Genomic DNA, 23,620 nt, shown 5'->3' on the forward strand with positions numbered 1-23,620 from the left:
GACGTTGACAGTCGGGGATGCCATCGATCAGGGCGTCGTCAGCAGCTCCGTCGCGGTCAGCCCGTCGCCTCGCCACCTATACGTGAAGGCCTTCTCCTTCCACTTCGTAGCCTCGGCTCTGATACCAATTGTCAAACACTTCCTCTTCTAGATTCTACTTCAGATCACGGGAGCAGCACCACAAATCTCCACCCAGCCGTATCTCGCTGAGGCTAACAAGCAGACAGAGATCTACATTACAAATTCAACGTGAATCATCTTCTTCTCTTCTCTCACTAGCCTCAGCAAGCCCCAATTCCCTAGATAGATCTAGATGCCACATGTCATCCATATAGGGCCTTCCTAATGCAACATTTCACCCCTCTCTTGGGATGCATTAAATTCCTTGCCCCTAGGCACAATCTTTGCACTAGGCCCTTGGCCTTAGATCTACCTAGTCTGGTGCTATCAGCCCTCACCTAGGACCTTGACATTAAATCCCTCCCGATCATTTACATGAAGCGCAAACACATATATTACAGAGATAGATCCTTTAAGGGAAATGTCGACTGATTCTTCCGAGGTCATGCTACCTCGGCTAGAGCGTAACAGGCTCCTCTCCTATAAACCAAGAAGCTAAGCTTAAGCCTTGAAAAATTAACCCCTCGTGAATGGAAGTTTGTTGTATGTGTCCCTTTCCAAGGGTCCCCCATGAAGGATGAGCAGTATACTTTAAAGCATCCTCATGAGAAGCCTTCATAAATCATAATTTTCTGTAGTGCTGCTGACAGCTCCAACTTCCCAATGCTCTCTTAGCTCCTGCCTCTAAGCGGCTAAAATCCTAGATTCAGTTTTCCTATTGAAATGCCAGATTTACCCTATTAATACATAATGAGTGCAAAGTCTTTAGCTCAAGCTTGGGAAATAGTATATTTTGAAATGGGAAGTTGAGAGGGAAAAGCGGCCACATGGATTTTGGTGTGATGGCAGCCTGCAGTCGCGTTGGGTCTACTGTCTGTGCCCAATACAGCCTAGAGGGCTGTTATAAGGAGTTCAAACTGCTGTAGGGTGCCAGGACCCACTTGAAACAGTCCCAAAGCCTGAAATTGGCTTCGGGTAGAAAAAGGAGGAGGCAGTGCTGTATGGACAGGATGGGGGCAAGACCCCTGCAGGTGGACCACATGGTATATAGGATTCAAAACATGAATACAAAATATATCGAAAGACTTTTTTTAGCTCAAGTTGAGAGGAACCTTAAAAGTGGAGAGGAAGTAATCTCTCTACAACAATCCAAGTTATAGTTGTAATCTGCAACCTCCAGGGCTCCTCCAATCCGGACATATAGAATGGGATTATCAAACCATGGTAAAAGTGGGGTGCGGCCATCTCCAACTACGAACAACAGTTGTGCTTCCCTCTTTGAACGTGAGGCCCTGTAAGCGCTCCCCAGGTTGGTCTAAAAGTCTGATATATACTAAATGGCATGCTGTCCATAGTGGTTGAATTCACTATCTAGCTTGATTTTCCATTGTTGCTTTAGTTTCTAATCTGCATAGGTTTCCATTGCATACTAATCTTTGCAAAGGTTGTTAGAAGCTGTGTCTCCAAGCCATTCCTTGTTGTCCATTGCCCAACCAATTTTGCAAGATCTCTCTAGTATGTTTTTTTGGTTTAGAGCTGGCCTTCCAAGCTCGCATTGGAAAACTCTGCTATGAAATCTTGTTATCTCTGGTATTGGTGCAAATATCCACCTTGAAATGCCTTTCATGACCGTTTCTGAGTTTTGGATATGCCACACACGGTTTAAGAGTCCACGGTAGATTGTCATTCAGAGTATAGAGGGTCTTCAGGGCTGCTTTGTTTACCAGTAAGTCAAAAAGTTGTCTGCTCATGTGACTGTTTTAGCATATTCCCACTACCACTAGGACTAGCGCACAATGACACCACCTTGCCGCTTTAAATCTGTGGTTCTCATTGTGCACAGACTGGAGGTGCCTGCTCCCCAACTGTGCTTATCTCCCTGTAGTGGATGTTTGCAATGATATGGACTGCCTACAATCAATCTTCCAACAGATGCACACTAGAATGACAAGATTTTCCACTGCTGGGCTATTGTCTCATTATATCAACACAGGATTCCTTGTTGATATGCAACGCTTATTCATGTTTCTCAGAGGTTTTCACATGCTTAGTCATTTAAGGCAACTCTAGCTTTGATCTGCCAGGAAGAGACAAACAGGGAATTATTTTGCTATCTGTTAACTATTTTCTGCATCATGTGCATTGATTGTCAAAGCAAATTGTGAAGTCATTAATTTGCATGATGTAGATGTAAGGGTTCTCTCTTGAGCCAATTTCCTCTTTTTGTTCTCTTTCAATTGATAATATGGATTTATTTTGTGTAAAACAGATAGGAGAAAGCAGATAGGCCCACTAAAATTCTTCAAAGATAATTTTACGCTTAAATTGAGTTTGAGCATAAGATTCAAATGAGAACAAGGTTCTCACAACCATTCTCTTTATTTCCCTCTCCTGCTCCTGCTCCATTGCTGCCTCTATGCTGCTCCATCGCTGCCTCTACGCTGCTCCATCGCTGCTTCTACGCTGCTCCTGCTCTGCTCTCTCTCCTCACGCTCCCTACGCCCACGCTCAGCCTCACCCTCTCCCTACGCTCAGCCTCTCCCTATGGCCCCTACGCCCCCTACGCTCAGCCTACCAGCCACCCCCTCCCTAAGCTCAGCTACGCTCATACCCCGCTCAGCCTACGCTCTACGCACCCTGCTCAGCCTACCCCTTCGCTCAGCCTACCCCTACGCCCCATACGCTCATCCTACGCCTACCCCTACGCCCCCTATGCCTACGCCCTACGCTCATCCTACGCCTACGCCCTACACCCTCTACCCCCCTCCCTACGCTTAGCCTACCTAGCCACCCCCCTCTCTGCTCCTCCCGCTCCCGCTTCAGCCCCTTGCCATCTTCGCCACCTTCCCCCCCCCCCTTTTTTTTTATAATAAAATAAAATAAAAATTAAAAAAAAATCATCGCCATCTTAGCCTCTTTTTCTCCACCTCCTGGCTGCCTCTCCACCTCAGGCTTCCACCCCACCTCGCCACCACCTTGCACTAGACGTGCCTCCCATTATGGGGGGGGAGCCGGTGCTCCTGCTCCCGGTCGGACACTATGACCTGCACCCACACCCAGGTCCAAGAGAAATGGGGGACAAAGCCAAGAAAGACGACAACAACAACAACAAAAAAAAGCAAATGACACAACTGAAATTGGAGGATGTGAACACACGTTACAACCGAAGTGGACTCGGGGTAGACAGCAAGGCAAAGGCAGGACCCCGCCGCCTCAGCTTCTTCAGCCTCTATCTCTACCTCAACCTCAGCTCCCGCCGGTTTCGGTTTCAGCTCCAGCTCCCTCTATCTCTATCTCTACTTCGACTTCAGCCCCCGCTTCAAGCTCAGCTCCAGTTTCAGTCTTAGCTCCCTCTACATCTACGATCAGTGACATACTCATGCCCATGGCGCTGGTTGTTGTTCCCTTCCGCTCCTCTCCTGTTACAGCTCTTGCACCGCTTATGACCCCTACTTCGGAGGTGTCATACACTGTTCCCTCTCCCTCTCAGTCAGCCCACGCTCCCACACCCTGGTGGGACTGCCTCATCCATTCCACTGTCATCTCCGCCGTTCCTCACCCAGTTCACCCAGTCACTGTCCAGTTTTCGGACTCAGTCCCACACTTCACTTTCATGCCACAGTCACCACAGTTTCAGCATGGACATGGGTGGGCTGATACACCAGAGGCCCGTGAGACCTTGCTCATGGAGATACATAGTTTTCGTGAGCATGAGATGGAGCTGACTTGCTTCGCACGGGAGCAAGTCCGCTTCAACCAGGAGCAGAGCCGCATCATACAGGAGCAGGCTAGGGCCATTCGGGAGCAAGCGGGTCTTATTCAGGGACTCAGACAGGATATCATGCAGCTCGTACAGGAGGTCACATCCATACACACTGTCCTAGGAGTACTCCGGTGGTCGAGGCACAGATTGCGAACATGCAATCTGCTATTGAGGAGACTTCCAGATGGGTTAACGTGGCCAAACAGGAATTTGCATATCCCCACTTGTACAGAAGCAGAGGGTTTATTGTTGCTTTGTGGATTCTCGCAAGGCATTTGACACGGTTCCGAGAGCCCGCCTCATACGGCGCCTACAGGACTTGGGTTATGACCAGGAGGTCATTTGGGCTGTCATGGCACTTTACGAGAGAGTTTCAGGCAGAGTTCGGGCAAGATCCGGGTGGACAGACGAGATCATGAGCACCATCGGGGTCAAACAAGGGCGTCCTTTGTCGCCTACCTTGTTTGGCCTCTACATTGACGAGCTTGAGACAGTGATGCAGACACAGGGGGGTGTAGGTTGCTCTCTTGCGAGCATGGTGACCCGGACTTTGCTCTACGCAGATGATGACGTGGCTCCCTTGTCTTCCTCAGCAGAGGGGCTTCAGAGACACTTAGACGCACTACAGTCCTTTTGTGAGTCTCATGATTTGAAGGTCAATTTGGGTAAAACCAAGGTCATGATCTTCAATACATCTCGAGCCATCATGCGTCAGGAGCAGTTCACATTTACGGGGTCATCTGTTGAGATAGTTTCATCATACACTTATCTTGGGGTTATCTACTCTTGACCTAGCTTCACTATGAGACCCAGGATGCAGGCACGCTTGAGTAGAGGGTATGCTTCATTGGCCAGACTAATGAGAGGCAGTGCTTTTGCTCGCACTTTCAGGATCCACGTACCAAGGGGTTGCTTTTTGACTCCTTGGTTCGCCTAGCGGAGATGTACGGCAACCCTTGTTGGGGGCCAGACTTGTCGGATACAAAGTGGGCCTGTGTGGAGCGGTTACAGGTTCTCATGTTATCACGGATGATTCGTGGTAAGTCATCCGTTCCTCACCAGATCATTCAGGCTAAGTTTGGGTCACCCCCTTTACAGCTAGATGTTGCATTTCAGGTCATCACGTATCTGTACCGAGTTAGGGAATATGGGGATTATACCTCGGGGCATAGCAGGATACTATGGATAGCTCTATCCTCTTCTATGGCACTTGCAGCAGGAGGAGACCAGAGGTGCTAGTATGCACGTACAGAGAGATGGTTTGAGTGATTGGGGTTCCACATGGATAGACTAGCTTCCTTCCAGTACAGCATGGATGCTGCGTTTTCTCCCCTCTTATCACACGAGGTTAACCAGGTTATCCGGAAGGATCTACTACAGCTACACATATTTTGGACCTGGTTGGGACCGAGTGAACTCCCAATAAAGCTTAGCTTCTACAGAGATCGCTTCTTACACATCACAACGGAGGGCTTCATTGACCCACCAGGATACACGTAGATTCACCTACCCCCCTCGCTGAGGATCTCTCTTGGGCAGTTCCGAGTCTCTTCACACAGACTTTGCATCGAGAGTGGAAGAGCAGAGCGACTACCCAAGGAGAGGCGCATATGCACATTGTGGGACATGCAGGAGCTTGAGTTCATCTTCGGGTATACTGTGTACTATGAGATCCGAGGGCGTTTCCACTGCCTCTTTAGGGATAGTTATGGGATTTTGGCCTGCTTCCTCTCCTACCCAGGCCAGCGGTGTTTGACAGGCTTCATTCATGAGGCACTTAGACACCGTGAGAGGATACTCCAAGCTCGGAGACAGGAGCAAACTTCTTCCTTGGCTGATTCCTCTCAGAGCTCTATTACGGAGTTCTTTCAGCTAGATCACATGGACCCCCATGAGACGAGGCCTCGACATGACCGTGACCCGGAGCCTGTGACCCGATAGCTCAGACAGAGGGTCGACACACAAATCACACTTGGGGACATCCCCTCCTTGTTTAGATTCGGAGCCCGACCGAGGGGGGTCACAGTAGCCCTGGTCAGACGTAGAGCTACGACCAAGAGACGTGCTGCCAGGACCGCACCTCTGATTGGCCAACAACACTCTATTGCCGACTTCATGCCTCCACTGCCTCATCCATCCTGATATCTTGCTGCTGCCGATGATGATGATGATATTGATGACAATGCTGAGATTGATATATAGTCGACCATGGACATGACTATGTTGTACTTAGGACTTAGTACTGCCATTCAGCATTTTTGCATTTTGCATTTGTATGGACGCTCGTTTAGTAGCTCCACTACCATAGCTTGTTGTATCATGATTTTCACAGTCTCATAGACCCATCGGTCTTCTGAAGACTTTAATAAACTTTCTTTCTTTCTTTCTTTCTTTCTTGCAAGATAACGATGATAGCTAAATTTCCCACAGATTGAGATATCATTAAACATATTTACAGCTTTAAGAAAGGAGTGGATGTTTACTTTCTCAAACTAGCTGAACGGTAAGTTAGAAAACCATTCTAAAGAATCCTGACCCTACACCGAAGCACAAATGGTTCTTAAAAAAAGGAAGCTGCAAGAAATGGATCAGACTCTAGAGGTACTGGGAAGTTAATCAAGTAATCCTTTGATTGAACTTAGGAGAAACAGAGCTTTGTCTCAGTGATGTGTTTGTCATTTTGCAGTGGCATTGCTGCAGGAGGCATTTCAACCTCAAAGATGTGGCGGCTGAATGATCCTAGAAGGACTATAGCTTCTGTTAAAACCGATGTGCTCCCGTATGGCTCTATCCTTTTTCAACACCAAAGCTAGATAAATATTTTTTTCCTGCTGTACTGCAATTCCTGTCATGTAGGGTTTGTCCACTGTCTTATTTTACTATTTGTGTGGTTCTTTATAGTCATCCTAATACATACAAATGAAAAGAGTCAGATTACATTGAATTGACAAACCATGTGGCAGTACTTGTGATTTGGAAAAGTGTTGTAGGAGTTATAGTTTTGCTCCCCCACTTCCATTAAAGAAGACAAAAGATAACCAAGGGACCCCTTTGCCTGGATTTCCCTTCCTGTCCATTCCCCTTAGTCATGTTTGTGACCTACCATAACCTTGAAGACATGGAAGGGGATTTTTCCTGGCCTCCCTTATAGACCTGCACATGCCTCTATGGATACCCCATGGGAGATCTGGCAACCATATCCGTGATCATCCCTTGAAGACATGTTTATGTCCTCAAAAACAAAATCGGGAAGCTCCTTTGGAGATTGCTTACCATCTCCCATGTTGAACTCTCTTTGTTCTATCTTTATCTTAACTAGACATTCTTGATAGATTGTATGCCTTGTTCTTTTTTTTGCAAGAGAAGACTTCTATTAAGTATGAAAAAAAGTATGAGAGCACAGCTCAATGGAAAAGTACATCATGCAACGCATGAAAAAACAAATACCCTAATAGGGCCCAACCAAGCTCCTATAAAATAGCTAGAGAAAATCCGGGGTTGTGGCTAAAAGTGCCACCTCAGCGTTATGGGGGACTTAGAGAAGAAGGGGGAGCTGCTCCACTCCCCGAAGACAATAGTTTTCCTGGCAGAGATACGTGTGAAGACCACTGCGTACTCCCCCAAATGGTCACCAAGGTGTGTACCATATCTGCCCAAATACTGGCCAATGTGTGTGCACACTGGACCTATGAACCATCCAAAGCCTCTGTCCATCTGGATCTCCAAATATGCCTCACTCATATGCTTGCCAGATCTCCCATGGGGTATCCATAGAGGCATGTGCAGGTCTATAAGGGAGGCCAGGAATGTCATTCCAAGAACATGACTCAACCAAGGGTTGTCGAATCGAAAGAGCCCAGGAAGAGTCATGTCTCTCATAAAACACCTGCGGCCTAGAAAGAGAGAGCGAAGCTATTGAGCCCCAAGTCATGGAAAGAGGAGAGTGCATGAAGGTGCTCAATAATCTAGCAATCCCCTGCCAAATAATCCTCAACTGTTTGGAGTCCCATAAGCAATGTTGAATAGAATTCTCAACAAAAAGGCAACGAATACATGTGGAACTTGGACCTCCACTAGTTCACTGCAATCCCTCCATGAATAGTGAGCCACAATAGATGTTGGAAATAATAAGGTGACTTGGTGTGGCCCAAACCCCTCTCATGGAGGTGTATTGAAAGGTGACACGCGCGTGTGATGACACATGGAATTTTGGGGTACAAATCTCATAAGCAAATGTGATAATGGAGGGCGTTGGAATATAAAGGTTGGTTGGAACATGTCTCATCAACTTTTTGGGACTTGGAGAAGGTTTTGGCGTGGCTAGGAGGCGAGGGCTTGGGACCCCCCACACTCAGCGCCGTCCTAACATGGCAGCATCTGGTTGGCTGCCCACAGTGGTATCAGAGTAGGGGCAGCCTGCGTATTGGCAGTTTTGGTCTCTGTGCGCACGCGATGATTTCTGACAGACAGGCTGCAATTTTTGACCCGCGCGTGATTTGACGTCAATAGTTGATAGCGGCAGACTATCTGTATAGCTGGTGTTATCTACCAGCTCTGGCCCTTTGTGTGGATAGTGCATTTCTAGCAGCCCTCAAACCCTCTGACGTGGTAACCTGTGTAGTGGGGGCTGATTTGATTTGTTGGTCTGGTGGGCCTCCATCCTCTCATGCTAATATGAATTTTCCCGGCATTACTGACTGTGTATCGAAAGAAGGGGAAGCCTTCTCTTGGTGCCTTGCCTCAATCCATTCCCACTCCCCGGGATCCCACAACAAGTACTTTATGGGGACACTTCCATAGAGGCAAAGCCCCCATGAGTTCAAGGAATGTGACCTGGGTTAGGTCTAGATACCATTCCAAGCTAGGAAAGTTGAAACATTGCTCCACATTACTTGGAACCCTAACAAGCTGAAATGGAAAATGCGTTAAGTATATCTTCCGTAGAGCTGGACAGCTTGCCCCCAAAATCAACATAAAAAACCAAGGCACCCCCTTCTGATTGTTTAAATCCAATTACTTGAAGTGGAATATGTGTTCTTATAAAGGCCCCTAACCAAGTAGATCAAGAAAATGGTATGTCACTTGGAAGAACCCAATGGAGACCAAGTCACTTCAACTTTGTAGGGCGTTTGGGACTCTGGTGCTATGGCTGATTCACTTACCAAGGGTCTCATTCGTCTTATCCTCAAGGGGGGGTGCAGAAATTTGGTTGCCCAATGGAGGCCAATCGCTCTTTTAAAAGGGCACTTTTATGAAATCTTTGCAAAAGCTACCAATTTGAGATTGGAGCCTCTTCTCCCATACCTTATTTATGATACACGTATGTGTTTTGTGCATGGTCAAAGCATTTTTTAACAACATCTTGTCCTTTGGGAGGCTTCGGAGTGGGATGTGCAGACTGGCAAGGGTTTAGCCATTCTACTCTTGGATTTCGAGAAAACCTATGATGAAGTAGATTGGGGTTTCTTGGAGGGTACTCTTCTACACTTTGGCTTTTCTGATGCTTGGATCAAAGGGGTCTCTTCCCTGTACATATCAGCCCACAGCCAGGCGTTATCAATGGGGTCAGAAGAGCGTGATTTCAGATCTTGGCAGGGGTGCCCTCTTGCCCTTGCTTGTACTTGTTTATGGCTGAAGCCATGATCATCTTTTTGAGATCTCAAGCTTATATTATTGGGCTCTCAGGTAGGATGAGGAGATCCTAGTTAGTGAGCCTGCCGATGACATTGCCATTTTTTTGGCTGCCACTTCGTAGACTCACAGCTTGCAGGACAGCCTTGGACGTATTTTGTTTTGTAGTAGGTGCACATATCAATTGGAATAAATCCAATGGCTTCTGGATTAGTGATGGGGATACACAAGATTGGAGGGCTGATTTTGGTTTCACTCTGATTTAAAGAGGTGTCTCTGTCATATATTTGGGCTACGATGACAATGTGGATATGTCTCCAACACAACAATTTGTTCTTGTGTTGGAGAGTAATAGAAAACCTCGTTTGGGGTTTAGCTAGGCTTGACCTCGCATCTATAGTGGTAGTTGTCAACCAGTGGTCTAGATGGAGAGAGGACCCTCTTCCTCTAAAGGATTTCAAAAACCTTTTGGATGATTATATGCTTCAAGTGGTAAGTCACCTTCGAGGAAGTGAAAGATGAATTTAGTAGATTGATGAGCCTTACCTTGGAATGGGCTCTCACAGTTCTTGATGACTTGGGGCTTTAATGAATCTAGGTATCCCACTTCAGGTCATAGGGCTTTGACGAGGTTGAGATGGGAATCACTTGGTTTTCGATGTCCACTCTGGGGCGCAGGTTATCCAATCCAGGGATAAAGATATCCTAGCGGATGTTGTTTTTGAGCCTGGCAGAGTTTTGGGTCATGTGGCGCAGTGTTTCTTGCCTTCAGATTGGTACCTTCGGATGACATTTGCCTAGGTTCTTGAAGGATTCGGCTTTATGGAGGTATCCCCACAAAGTTTGCATTGGAACCCTAGGGAGTGAATTGATGCAGGAAACCATGAGAAGAGTCTCCCTTCCTTCCGCTACACAGTTAGCAATGCCAAGAGGTTTCAGCTCAGTCTTAGGTGCTGATAGCCCACCAAAGCTCCTCATTAGGAGAGTTTTTTGGAGAAGGCTCTGGAAGTCCATTAGGAATAGAAAAGTCACTATCTTTTCTACCTTTCTATGCATGGAGGGATGCAGTGAACTTGTGGAGGTCCAAGTGTGGATCAGCCCCTACTTGCTCTCGCTACCTTTCTGCTAACGAGTCCGCTTAGCATTGTTTATGGGATTGTAGACAAGCGTAGTTAGTGTGGAAGAAGACTTTTGATTACTTTTATTCCCTCTTCCTTCTTTATGACCTAGGTTTCGGTTGTTGGGGCTCTCTTCAGGGCCCCAAAACTTTTATGATATGCATAGCTCGTCTTGGGCTCTTTCCGTTCGATGACATTTAGTTGAGTCTTGCTCAATGGATGTTCCCCCTTCTCCTTATAGACTTGTACATGCCTCGGTGGATACTTTTTGGGAGATCTTAGGGAGCATTTCAGCATGGCATATATGGAGATCGAGATGCCCAGAGCACTTGATGGCTCTGAGGTCCACCTTTCTCACATTGGCGGGTATTTGGACAAACATTGTACACACTTTGATGGTCATTTGGTTGAGCATGTAGGGGTCTTCCCAAGCAGCCTCTATCAGGAGGACTATCTTCCTAAGGGAGTGGAGAGGGCCCTTTTTCCTTGAGTCCACCACAGATTTGAGGTGGCATTTTCACCCTCAACCTTAGAGCTTTATTGGCTCTTCTTGAGTATTTTGTTTTTCATGCTATGCATGATGTACTCTTGCCATGAGCATTAGCTCTTGGGGCTTTTTTTCTACTTAATAGAAATATTTTCATAAAATAGAAGAAACAAAGCAAAGCCATTGAAATAAGCTGACGATGGAATGGAACAGCAAGTAAAATGCAGTAGGAAGCAAATCAACAAAAAAATAAAAAATAAACAAACGAAAACCTGATGTAGAGGTGAACCAAGTCAAGAAGCTGAAATACATGAGCTGATGCAAGAGCAAAGAAAAAGCGGGGTTCATGGGCAGGCTACGGTCCAAGAAAAAAGAGCTATCACACTGAGAACTTAAAGTAGGGAAGGTGTTGAATTGCCTCATGGACCTTAGACGATAAGTAAAACAAATTGCTCTCTCCCTCAATTGCCTCCATGGGTTATGTGAAGCAGCTAGATTATAGGTGGCCTAGACAGACTATGTCCTAAGGGGAGGAATGGTCATCTCGGTGTGAAGAGCTGAATGACCTAGACAGCTTGGAGCTCTATGAGACAGTCTGGAAAGAGTTGTGTGGGTGTGTAAGGGAAAAGGAGGGCAGGCACCCATGGTTTGCGGCTGGCAGGTTACAGTAGATCCAGTGCCCAGCTGTCAAAAGATTGGGCTCACTGCTGTGTGACTGCACATATATGTGTATCTCTGGGTTGGCCAGAAAGTAAAGTATGATAGACAAAAGACACCAGGACTTTTGATGCCTCTTCCCATGCCACAGGCACCTTGGGATAGCATAGCTATTTACTTCATCTTTGATCTTCCTCAGTCAAAGTATGTACTATCATTGACAGATTCAGCAAACAGGCTCACTTCATACTTGTTAGGAAAACTACCAAAGCGGACCACATGGCAAGAATGTTCCTAGCTCATATTTTCAAGCATCATGGAATGCCCAAATCCACAATAATTGACCAAGATCCTAGAATGACCAGCTTATTTTGGAGAGCAATGTTTGATAGTATGGGGACAAAGCTAGATTTTTCATCTTCTTTTCACTCTCAGATGGATGGTCAAAGAGTGCTAGATCTTTTAAAATGCTACGTGTTCGAGCTGAAATCAGAATGGGAAAAGTATCTCCCTCTAGTGGAGTTTGCTTACAACATACTACTCCCATCTCCGCGGGAAAAGCACCGTTCGAGGTGGTCTATGGGAAAGTGATTTTTCCACCTATCCTAAGGACCAAGGATGAGATATTTGCAGCTGATCGGGACTTAGATACAGATTTTGCTCAGGTTCGGACAGAAATAGAAAAATCCAGAGAGAAGCATAAGAGGGCTCTAGATAAGCATAGAAGAGAAACGATCTCCAAGAAGGAGATTGGGTTCGTCTCAAGTTCGAGGAAGTAGGGCTCCAGAAGATGAAGGGCAAAGGGAAGGTGTATCAAAAGCTTTCTACCAGGTACTATGGACCTTTCAGATCACCGAGCCAATCAATGAAGCTACCTACCGGCTAGAGTTTCCTGAGCACTAGAAGATTCCCAATGCTTTTCAAGTGAGCCTTCTAAAGAAATGCCAAGGAATCGAGCCTACAAACATCTTGGAAGAGCCACAGAGGTGGAAGAGATCTCTGATCCAAGCAAATTGTGTATCACATAGAAGTTCACCCACGGGTACCTTGTAAAGCTCAAGAATTATTTGGCATTGGATACCAAGAGGGTGGATGAGGGAATGTTTTTCTCAGATGTATCCACAGATTTTGCAATTGTATAAAGAATCTTTTCAGTTTGGGACCATGGATAAGAAGCCGAGGGGATGTCATGAGATGGTATTCTGATGTCCCGAGGAATAAAACACAAAATATGTTTAAGTTTTGACTTCGGTCAACAAGAGTAAAAATTTCGTTTTGGTCAAAGACAGTCAACAAGAGCAAGTTGTTTATGTTTACCCATGTGCATGATGGGGACACCCCCAGAGGACTAGGAATAGTTAAGAGCACGAGTATCTATGTGTTTTGCAAACAATTAATGGGTAGATGTGTCTTAATTGTGATAGGGGATTAGAGAGTGGTAAAATTCGCCACGTTTAAGGGAAAAAGTACAATTAAATGGGGCGACCAGCTTTTAAAAAACGTCCTAGAAGAGAAATTGGATATGGAGCGCCCAACTTTAGGGAAAAGCTATAGCTTTTTGGAAGCCAGCATTTTGGCAAAAAATCACGCATCAGCTTTATTTGAAAAGTTGAGGTTTTGTAAAAGCACAGGCAGCTTTCTAAGGCTATAAATCTAGGAGCTCTCAATCTCTCAAGTTGATTCGAGTTGTACCAATTATCATGCTCTCTTGTAGATTTCAAGTTTTGTCAGTCTTCTTGCTCCCCTGCGATCCAACCTTGTAACTGAAAACCTTTGTGGGGGGCCAGCCCTTATTTCAGGCCCCTCTCAAGGAAAAGCATGTCACCCTGGCCTTTAACATTGAAGACAGCTTGTATATTCTGCCTGAGCACTATAGAAATCTTCTATCCACCTCCATCATGCCTGATGAGTCAGCTAAGGTCACAGTTACGCTGAAACGCGTTTCAGAGCCCAGCCAGGCCTGAAACGCCGTTTCAGAGAAGCCCCGTTTCCTGAAATGCGTTTCAGGGTCTGAAACGTTTCAGGGCCCTGAAATGGATGGCTGAAACGTTTCAGCCAGCCTGAAACGCGTTTCAGAGCCCTGAAACGTGCTGTTTCAGACAACACAGGCTGCTTGGTCTCCAAAATCACGCGAAATCCGCCGCCAGCCCCGTTTTTTGTCTTTTTGCTTTCGATTTTGGCCTCCAGGCTCCTTCCACTCCTTCAGCCTCATACTCTCTCCATCCTCAAGGTTTTCCAGCCCTCCTTCAGCCCCATTCACTCCTTTCCTCTCCTTTCTTTCCTGCAGCCTGCTTCATCCCTCCATCATCATCTACTCCCCTCCCTTGCTGATGTGGCGTTTCCCCGTTTCAGCCCTCCCAAAAATCCCGAAACGTTTCCGTTTCCGTTTTCGTTTCCCCGTTTCCGTTTCCCCGTACTATGGCTAAGATAGCAAGAAGGGTATACTAGGAGGTTAGACATAAAACTACTCAAAATTCTGAAAAATTCTTTCTAGAAAATCCCCTTACTTGTAGGCTCAAGGAAGCGGAAGGAGGTACAAACGTGGAGCAGAACGTTGAAAGCCGTGACATCAACTACTAGAGAAAGAGAGTACAAAGTACAAAATAAAAGGGAACCCTAGGACAGTGTCCTAGTGGTACCACTAGTACTAGGTGTCATAAGACACTAAAAGTACTAGGTGACCTAAGTGCCAATAACTAAAGCTACATGGCACATACCAGGGCCCAGAGGGCATCAATACGACCGGGAGATGATGGCCTACAAACCCCCCTCCATGGTATGGGCTGAAGTGTTCTGGAAACGTCTCAGAATACTTGGTATTTTCTGGTCATGGTGGCACATGTTTATCCCAAGGGATATAGCCACCTATGAATGTATAAGGTATCCAGATCATGTAGCAAAGGAAACCAAGTGTAAAGCCTATCGAAAGACTTCAAACTTGGGATGAGGAAGTGCCTTTGTAAACAGATCTGCTATGTTGTCCTCTGTGGGAAGGTAGGACAACTCTATGTCTCCTATTGACAACCGCTCTCAAACATAATGATAGTGAACCTCAATGTGCTTGGTACGCGCATGAAACACAGGATTATGCGCAATAGCCAAAGCATTCTGGCTGCATGGGTTGCTGGCTGATTATTGCTTGTTGGAGGGCCTGCAGGAGGCTCATGTTGCTAGGTCAAAGTTCCCTCTTGAGGGGAGAAGAGGTAACCAAGAGTCAAAGGCATCAAACATGTCAACTTCTGGCTTCGCTTTGCAGTCCACAAGAGGCGAAGCTGAATGTTCAGCAAAGATTACATCTCTACTGACAATAATTTTCCCAGTATTTGGTTGGTACAACCAATACCCTCTGCTTTTCTAGCTGTAACCAATGAATATGCATTTGATTGCCTTATCATCAAGCTTATGTCTCAGCTGAGATGGTACATGTACATATGCAAGAGACCCAAAAACTCTCATGTGTGAAAGTGAAGGCTTCCTACCTTTCCATGCTTCATAAGGTGTAACAGTCCTAATTGCCCTTGTAGGTGATCTATACAGCACATAGTTGGCACACATCACTGCATCAAGCTAAAATAGGGAAAAACCGAACCTAGAACCAACTCCCACTGTCTGTGGCAGAGGAGCGAGCTCCTTCCTCGCACCTATCCTCTGCCCAAGCTCCCCGCAGGGTGCAAGTGTCTTCCAGCAATCAGGAGAAGAGAGAAATGAAGGTAGAGAGCGGAGGGTGAACAAGAAAGAGCTGTAGAGGAAAGATGGTTCACAGATCTGCCCCGAAATGATTGCCTCGGGATCTGTGCCTGAGTCCTCCTAAGAGAAGGTGCCAAAAGCAGCAGGGAAAGTTCCTCCTACAGCCTGCACTGGTCCAAAACAGCTCTAGAAGCCACCACGCAGCCAAAAACATGTGCACAAAGGTCCAGCACAGCAAAAGACAACCTCGGGCACCTGCTAGAGGCAACTGAACACGTTTGTACAGATTCCGTACAGCCCGTACGAAAATTTTCAGAAAGTTCAGAAATGACTTCTGGCACTTCCTAGAAGTGCGTACTAGCCTTGGAACAATCAAAACAGAGTTAAAACGGCTTAAAACAGAATTGAAACAGCTGAAACAGCTCAAAAACTGCACAAGAACAACTGAAAACGTCCAACATCTCTGGGAGAGTGAGGGGAGAGAGATGGAAGGTGGGGGAAGGGCATGCATACACATGCATGACAAATGGCATCTCCTCCTTGCCATTTGCCCCTTCATTAAAGTCCTAACCCCCATACCAAGGACACCGTTAGTTGTCCTTGGGCCCAACTTTTAGACCCCTCTTTTAAAGCCTTTGCCTTGCCCCTAGGACCTAGTGGTGCACTAGACTTTGCCCTTAGGAACTTCTAGGAAGTGTGCACTTCCTCTAGCCAGTCCCTCATGGCCAAACCATTACAACACTTAACCATGGTTAACCTTGGGTTAAGCGTAGGTTGAGTTACGAAGATACTTTACATCACTTTTCACGTCCTCGTGACATGCCCAATCATCTTGGAGAGCATGAGCATGTGAGGCATCTGCTGGCTCATGGGATTCAATTGCATGTGAGGCATTTACTGTCAATCCTGCTTTCTTCTTCTCCGAAGCAATGCGGTTCCTGTATTCTGAAATTTCATGTCTTGGCTTGTGACAATAGTTGAATCTTTTCTTCTTTGACTTCTTTGCTGTATTTTGAGATACATTGGAGGAATTGCCACTGTTAGGTGCATATTTAGGCTTGCCCATAGGCTTGGAAGCCTTGCCTTTTCCTTTCTGCTGTGAAGCAAATGCATGATCAGGAATAGTAGCTTGCCTGTTAGCACGACTTTGCTCTTCCTGCAAAAGCAAAGTGACTAACTAATCAAATGAGTAGTGATCAGGATTTCCATTGGCTACAAACCCTTGACATGTGTCTGGCAATCCATTCAATGTAGTGCTAACAAGCTGAGAATTAGGCACCATTTCATCAATATTTGCAAGTTGCTCCATGAGGTCCTTGACCTTAGTTAAATATGTATTAATTGAGTCACTTTCCTGCATGCTGAGTTCCTGCAATTGTCTTCTCAAATATGCAACCCGTGCCTCATTGCGAACCTGATATTTGCATCTCTGGAGTCCCATCTTATATGATTCCGAGTAGGAGGAGTAATGATAGGAGTACTAGAGGAAGAAGAGTCAGGAAGATTCCCCCCTGGAGGAGTGCCAGTATGCTTCATAAGATAGAACCACATAGGATAGTTGTTGCCATCCAACTTATCATCTTCACGGAGAATGCCAAACAAATCATTGTTGTTGCCAACCATTGTAAATAGCACAAGTAAAAGTGCATTGACCAAGTGATGCAAAAATAGCCTAAGGCTTTAAACTGCAAATGTGACCAAAGGAGAGCTGAATCAAAGGAAGATCATTACAAATAGAAGCTAAGGCAAAAGCTCCACAATCTGAAAGGGCAAAATGGCAAAAAAGAGGGCAAATGTGGAAAAGCCCCAAATTAAGCTGCAACTTTGTAAATGTGACCAAATGTCCTGCAATGTCTTGTCAATTTCACTGAAAACCGCCAATTTTAGATCAAAGCGGGTAAATGTCACTGCTATTTGAGCAAATGTGGCAAAATAACCTGCAAATATGAGAATATCCTGCAATTTGACTACAATGTCTTGCAAAAATGGCATAATAGACCAATCTGACTGCTAGAGATAGCAAATGGCTACATGGCACATACCAAGGCCCAGAGGGCATCAATACGACCGGGAGATGATGGCCTACATTACTTTGGAGCACCTCAAAGGAGTAGTAGATGTATGGAACAATGGAAAGATCCTTGGGGAATGGTCTCCCCATTTAATTCTACAAGTTCTTTTGGGATCTGTGGTTGGTTGCTTTCTCCTTCTACTTTTGGTGAAAGTGTTTCCAATCAGCACCTTCCCCACCACATTAATGGAGGCATAATGAAACTGATCCCCAAGGAAGGAACAAGGAGGAAATCAGGAACTGGAGATCCCTTGCCATGCTTATGTATAGTTACAATTTTTTTTCCAAAGCCTTAGCCCTCAAAATCCTGCATCATTTGAGGACCTCTGTAACCTTTTTGTTCCTTCGAAAAGCTACAATTGGGTGGGGCAAATATCATATGTAAAATGTGCCATGGACCTGAGAATGTCATTGGTTTTGTATAATGGCCGCTCTATTGTTTAAGCTTTAGATGGTGGTTAGTAAGGCAAATTCTGCAAATGCTCATTTGCGATGAATGAAAGATTCTTAGGTGTACGTGAGCCTGCTTAACTGAAGTCAACTCTTCATAAGTTGCATACTTTATTTCCTGATCTAATATTGCTTTCTTGCAGGTTTTGTATATACAATACCAATCTGGGACTGTTTGACATGCATCCGGATCCTTCTTGTCTTCAAGTGATAGTTTGTACATGCGGAGCTGCGGATTTCCTGCACAATTACCCTCTTTTACGGCGTGTAGGAATGTTCACCCATATTTTTGTCGATGAAGGGGGCCAGGTAAGCTGAATAATCTATGCAACATGCTTTTGCAGGGAGAGTATTATATACTTTAACAATAGCTTCATAAGACAAATGATAGAAGCTAGATTGCAATGTGACCTTATTAGTGGATGTGCGCCACCAGTCTTGAAACTCCTCAGCATATCTCTAATTTTGAGTTTAGCAAGAGGTCATGATTTACCAACCTTCATTGCAAAAAAAACGAGGTGTTTTGTTAGAAAAGGCTGCCTGCTCTCTTGGCTTGCACTATAATACTTGCTTGACCATCATTGGGACATTGCACAACATTAGACTGCAACTTAGTTAATTGTTCAGGCAAGCTTTTCTTAATTTTTAGGCAGTCTAGGCTAAATCTCTAAGAGTAGTTGGGAACTTGTTATTATGCTCCCTATCAAAGCTAGCATCTCAGATTGGACACTGTTTAATTTCCCTTAGTGACCACCGTACGAGTTATTATTTGTGTTTGGTTGTCTTTCTCAAATGGTTAGTTTGATCAAAGCATGGATGAGAGTCTTAGAATTCTAGTTTTTCCTTTGATCTTGCTGCAAATAGATGGTGCAAAGAAGAATCCCTGGTCTAGGATCCAATTGGATCAAAGCATAGCTTAAATCATCTTCTAATATGCAGCAGCTCCCCGTTTATGATACATTTCTCTCGTACTCCCCTGGTTTTCACAATCACAAGGGTTCGTATCTTATTTGCTTGATTCTTCAAGTCTCATGCTGAAAACTCGAGGTAATATTGGGATATGTTTTGCCACTACCATGCAACATTGGAGCTTGATGAAGGAAGAGTTATGGTATAGGGCAAACATAAAGCCAATTGGAATGCTAAGCTTAAACACCCTATTGATGTTACTCCTTGCAATTCTTTCCATCAACACTTGCAATTGCTAGCACCTGCAATGCTTGTTAGCATCTGTAATTCTTATTAGCTAGCACTTGCAATGCTTATTATCACCCCCTTTACAGCTAGATGCTGCATTTCAGGTCATCACATATATGTACCAAGTTAGGGAATATGGGGATTATACCTCGAGGCATAGCAGGCTACCATGGATAGCTCTATCCTCTTCTATGGCACTTGCAGCAGGAGGAGACCAAAGGTGCTGGTTTGCACGTACAGAGAGATGGTTTGAGCGATTGGGGCTCCACATGGATAGACTAGCTCCCTTCAGTATAGCATGGATGCTCCGTTTTCTCCCCTCTTATCACACGAGGTCAACCAGGTTATTTGTGAGGATCTACTACAGCCACACACATTTCGGACCTGGTTGGGAACGAGTGAACTCCCAGTGAAGCTTAGCTTCTACAGAGATCACTTCTTACATATCACAGTGGAGGTTTTCATTGACCCACCAGGATACACGCAGATTCACCTATCCCACTCGCTGAGGATCTCTCTTTGGCAGTTCCGGGTCTCTTCACACAGACTTCACATCGAGAGCGGCAGAGCAGAGCGACTACCTAGGGAGAGGCGCATATGCACACTGTGTGACATGCAGGAAGTTGACACAGAGGAGCATTTCATCTTCAGGTGTCTTGTGTACTATGAGATCCGAGGGCATTTCCACTGCCTCTTCAGGGATAGTTATGGGATTTTGGCCTGTTTCCACTCCTACCCCGACCAACGGTGTTTGGTAGGTTTCATTCATGAGACACTTAGACACCATGAGAGGATACTTCGAGCACGAAGACAGGAGCAGACTTCTTCCTCGGCTGATCCCTCTCAGAGCTCTATCACGGAGTCTTTCAGCTAGATCACATGGACTCCCACGAGACGAGGCCTTGACATGGCCGTGATCCGGAGCCTGTGACCCGACAACTCAGACAGAGGGTTGACACACAGATCACACTTGGGGACATCCCCTTCTTCTTTAGAGTCGGAGCTCGACCGATGGGGGTGACAGTAGCCCTAGTCAGACGTACTGCTACGACCAGGAGACGTGCCAGGACCGCACCTCTGAGTGGCCGACGTCACTCTATTGCCGACTTCATGCCTCCACTGCCTCACCATCCTGATATCTTCCTACTGTCGATGATGATGATATTGATGACGATGCTGAGACTGATATATAGTCGACCATCGACATGACTATGTTGTACTTAGGACTTAGTATTGCCATTCTACATTTTTGCATTTTGCATTGGTATGGACGCTCGTTTAGTAGCTCCACTGCCACAGCGTGTTGTATCAGGATTTTCAGTCTCATAGACCCATCGGTCTTCCGAAGACTTTAATAAACTTTCTTTCTTTCTTTCTTTCTTTCTCATCTACCACTGCGAGATGCTAGTTAGCACATGCACAATGCCTGTAATTGCAAGTGCTTGTTAGCACGTGCAATAACAGGCATGTGCTAACAAGAATTACATATGCTGGCAAGAAATGCTTGTGCATGTTAGCACATGACATTCTTGCCAGCACCACCTGCAGTTGCTAGCACTTGCAATGCTTGTTAGCACCTACAATCCTTATTAGCAGTTGCAATGCTTATTAGCACTCTCATCTATCACTGCCAGATGCTAGTTAGCACATGCAATGCCTGTAATTGCAGGTGCTTGTTAGCACATGCAATAACATGCACGTGCTAACAAGAATTGCATGTGCTTGTTAGCATGTGCTGGCAAGAAATGGTTGTGCATGTTAGCACATGCCATTCTTGCCAGCACCACTTGTAGTTGCTACCACCTGCAATGCTTGTTAGCACTTGCAATCCTCGCTAGCAATTGCACTGTTTATTACCACTCTCATCTACTAGTGCTGTATGCTAGTTAGCACCTACAGTGCTTGTTAGCACCAATAAATCTTGCCATCACCACTTGTGGTTGCTAGCACCTACAATGCATGTTAGCACATGTCATCCTTGTTAGCACAAGTGCAATGCTTATTAGCACTCTCATCTACCAGTGCCAGATGCTAGTTACCACATGCAATGCGTGTTATTGCATGTGTTTGTTAGCACATGCAACAATAGGCATGTGCTAACAATTGCTTGTGCATGTTAGCATGTGCTGGCAAGAAATGCTTGTGCTTGTTAGCACATACACTTCTTAGAACCTGCAATGCTTGCTAGCACCTGTAATCCTTGTTAGCACTTGCAATGCTTATTAGCACTATCATCTACCACTTCCATACGTTGGTTAGCACCTATATTTCCTGCAAGCACTACTTGTGGTTGCTAGCACCTACAATGCTTGTTAGCAACTGCAATTCTTGTTAGCTCAAGTGCAATGCTTATTAGCACTCTCATCTACCACTACTAGATGCTAGTTAGCACATGCAATGCTTGTTATTGCACCTACTAATTGTGCTAATTAGCACTTGCTATGCCTGTTAGCACCCGGAATGCCTGTTAGTATCTACAATGCTTGTTGTTGCACCTACTAGCTATGTTAATTAGCACCTGCACTGCCTGTTAGCACTTGCACTATCTATTAGCACCTGCACTACTTGTTAGCACTTGCAATGCTAGTTGGGCCATGCAATGCTTGTTAGTCAGCTCTTGTGATTGGTCATCAGTACCTACAATTGCTAACAAGTAACTACGCATTCCTTTTGATGGCAAGTTGAGCTCTTTCACCGATTTAAACAGAAAAATCCAGCGTGCAGGATTCAATTGCGGTCATTTGAATATTTGAAACCTCTTTTTGTGTGCAAGTTAAGGGATCACTACACATGTTGTTGTGAATACCATGTGCAGATGTCCTTTCTGAAAGATGCACTGAACTCGATGCGCAATCAGAAGGTTGGCATCCATTTGAATTGTCAATGCAAATGCATTGTCTGTACTAGTGATGACACAAGCAACAAATGTTCGTCTACTCTGGACACTTACAAAGGTCTCACTCACTTGTGGAAGTCATTGATCTGCCCAACACAGAATGATGAAACCTTCCATCGTAGGAAGTGTTTAATGGGTGAATGCAAGGATTGTGGCATAAAGAAGTTGACTTGCTGCCCCTTGGAGACAATGAAGGGAAAACCATCACTGTGAAAGTATTTGAATATGTGGATACTACAGACAAGCATGGAAATTAGAAGAAAAGGAAAGATCTCGTGAACAAAGACATGCAGTGTTGGGAGTTTTTGCAGTTCTTGAAAAGTAAAATGAAGCACTTTATCAAACACAACTACATACCCCGATGGCAGAGGCTTCAATTCAAGGAGTGTATTCTCAAATTCCCTGATGATGTGGTTGTCTTAGTTGTATACTTTGTAGACAATTATGCTTTCAAAGAACAGAATGAGATTCAGTCAATGCATTAGCATTCACTATAGGTCTCAATTTTTGTGCGTATAACTTATTACCTAAGGCAGGAAAAGTTATTAAAACAGTTCACTTCTTCATTTCAGATATCTTGGTCCCTTTTAGCTTGTGAGATTGGCGAAGAAGCTTCATTCATACATGTTGTGTGCTAAGTTTAATTACAGCATGTCCTCCAAAGTCACTAATATTAGTTGTGGGATTTGTCTTGTCTTTGCTTCTTCGGGCCATCGAGTGGCTGCTTTGATGTGTGCTAGTCTCCTTGTATGTATCCTAATCATTGAACCAGCGTTCAGGAAGGCCTCTATCGTGATCTTTTAGTGCATTGCGGCATTTGGCTTCATGCTCCTTAATCTCAGCATCAATGTTAGTCTTATTTGCCTTTGTATTCACCTCTTCAACCATTTCCTTTTTGATGGTTTGCATTTTTGTGTGAACAAGATCCTTGATTGTAGAGACTAATTGAGGGGTAGGAGGAGAGGCCTTGCACCTTTGCATTACCTCATTGATTATGGGCTGCCTCTCAAGCCTTTTGAGGACCTCGATTCGGGCTACTAGAGTTGCATTCTGTAACCCTAGCGCGCGTACTTCTTGCTGTAGATACAAATTTTCTCTAGGGGGCCAACAATGGGCTGGTCAAGGCTCCCTCATTGGCATGTCCTTGGATTGGGAGAGGACGTCAAGGCATCAACTATGGAGTGAAGGATTTTACTGGCTGAAGTCGAGGTTGTAGGAGAAGGAGATTTTGAGGAGCCTTTCTCGTCCATATTGGCCATGGTATTTGAGTGCACCACCTATGTGAGAAGCAAAGTATGATTGCTTTACCTCCTACTGTTACTTTTGGCAGATTTTTCTGGTTGTTTGGATTTCATCCCCAAAGACAGGGTTTTGATTTATTTTTTGTATGGGTGCGATATTGGACCCTATGGACTTTTGAAGCCAAATATAGAGCTTCTTGCATTTCATGCTCGGACAAGGCACATTGAAGTGCAAATATCACTTTATGCGTGAGAAGGTGAGCAATGAAATAGGCTTATCTATTTTCCGACAAAAGATCAGA

At 45.2% G+C, this 23,620-nt stretch overlaps 1 protein-coding gene across 5 annotated transcripts in view; it reads left to right on the forward strand.

Moving 5' to 3' along the window:
• The window catches only part of LOC147885298 (putative RNA helicase SDE3), a 132,275-nt gene that overhangs the window by 42,620 nt on the left and 66,035 nt on the right, over positions 1–23,620 (forward strand). For all 5 annotated transcript variants that reach the window (XR_015543501.1, XM_087396936.1, XM_087396938.1 and 2 more), the window contains 2 exons: positions 6,570–6,662; positions 18,128–18,293. Coding sequence is in view for 4 of the 5 variants with exons in the window: in XM_087396936.1 (XP_087253062.1) it covers positions 6,570–6,662; positions 18,128–18,293 (259 nt within the window). In the remaining variant the exon portion in view is untranslated. The remainder of the gene's footprint in view (positions 1–6,569; positions 6,663–18,127; positions 18,294–23,620) is intronic.

Source organism: Dipteris shenzhenensis, chromosome 25 (genome assembly GCF_047967505.1).
Source record: "Dipteris shenzhenensis isolate YYH24624 ecotype China chromosome 25, Dip_SZ_1.0, whole genome shotgun sequence".
Lineage (NCBI taxonomy): Eukaryota > Viridiplantae > Streptophyta > Polypodiopsida > Gleicheniales > Dipteridaceae > Dipteris > Dipteris shenzhenensis.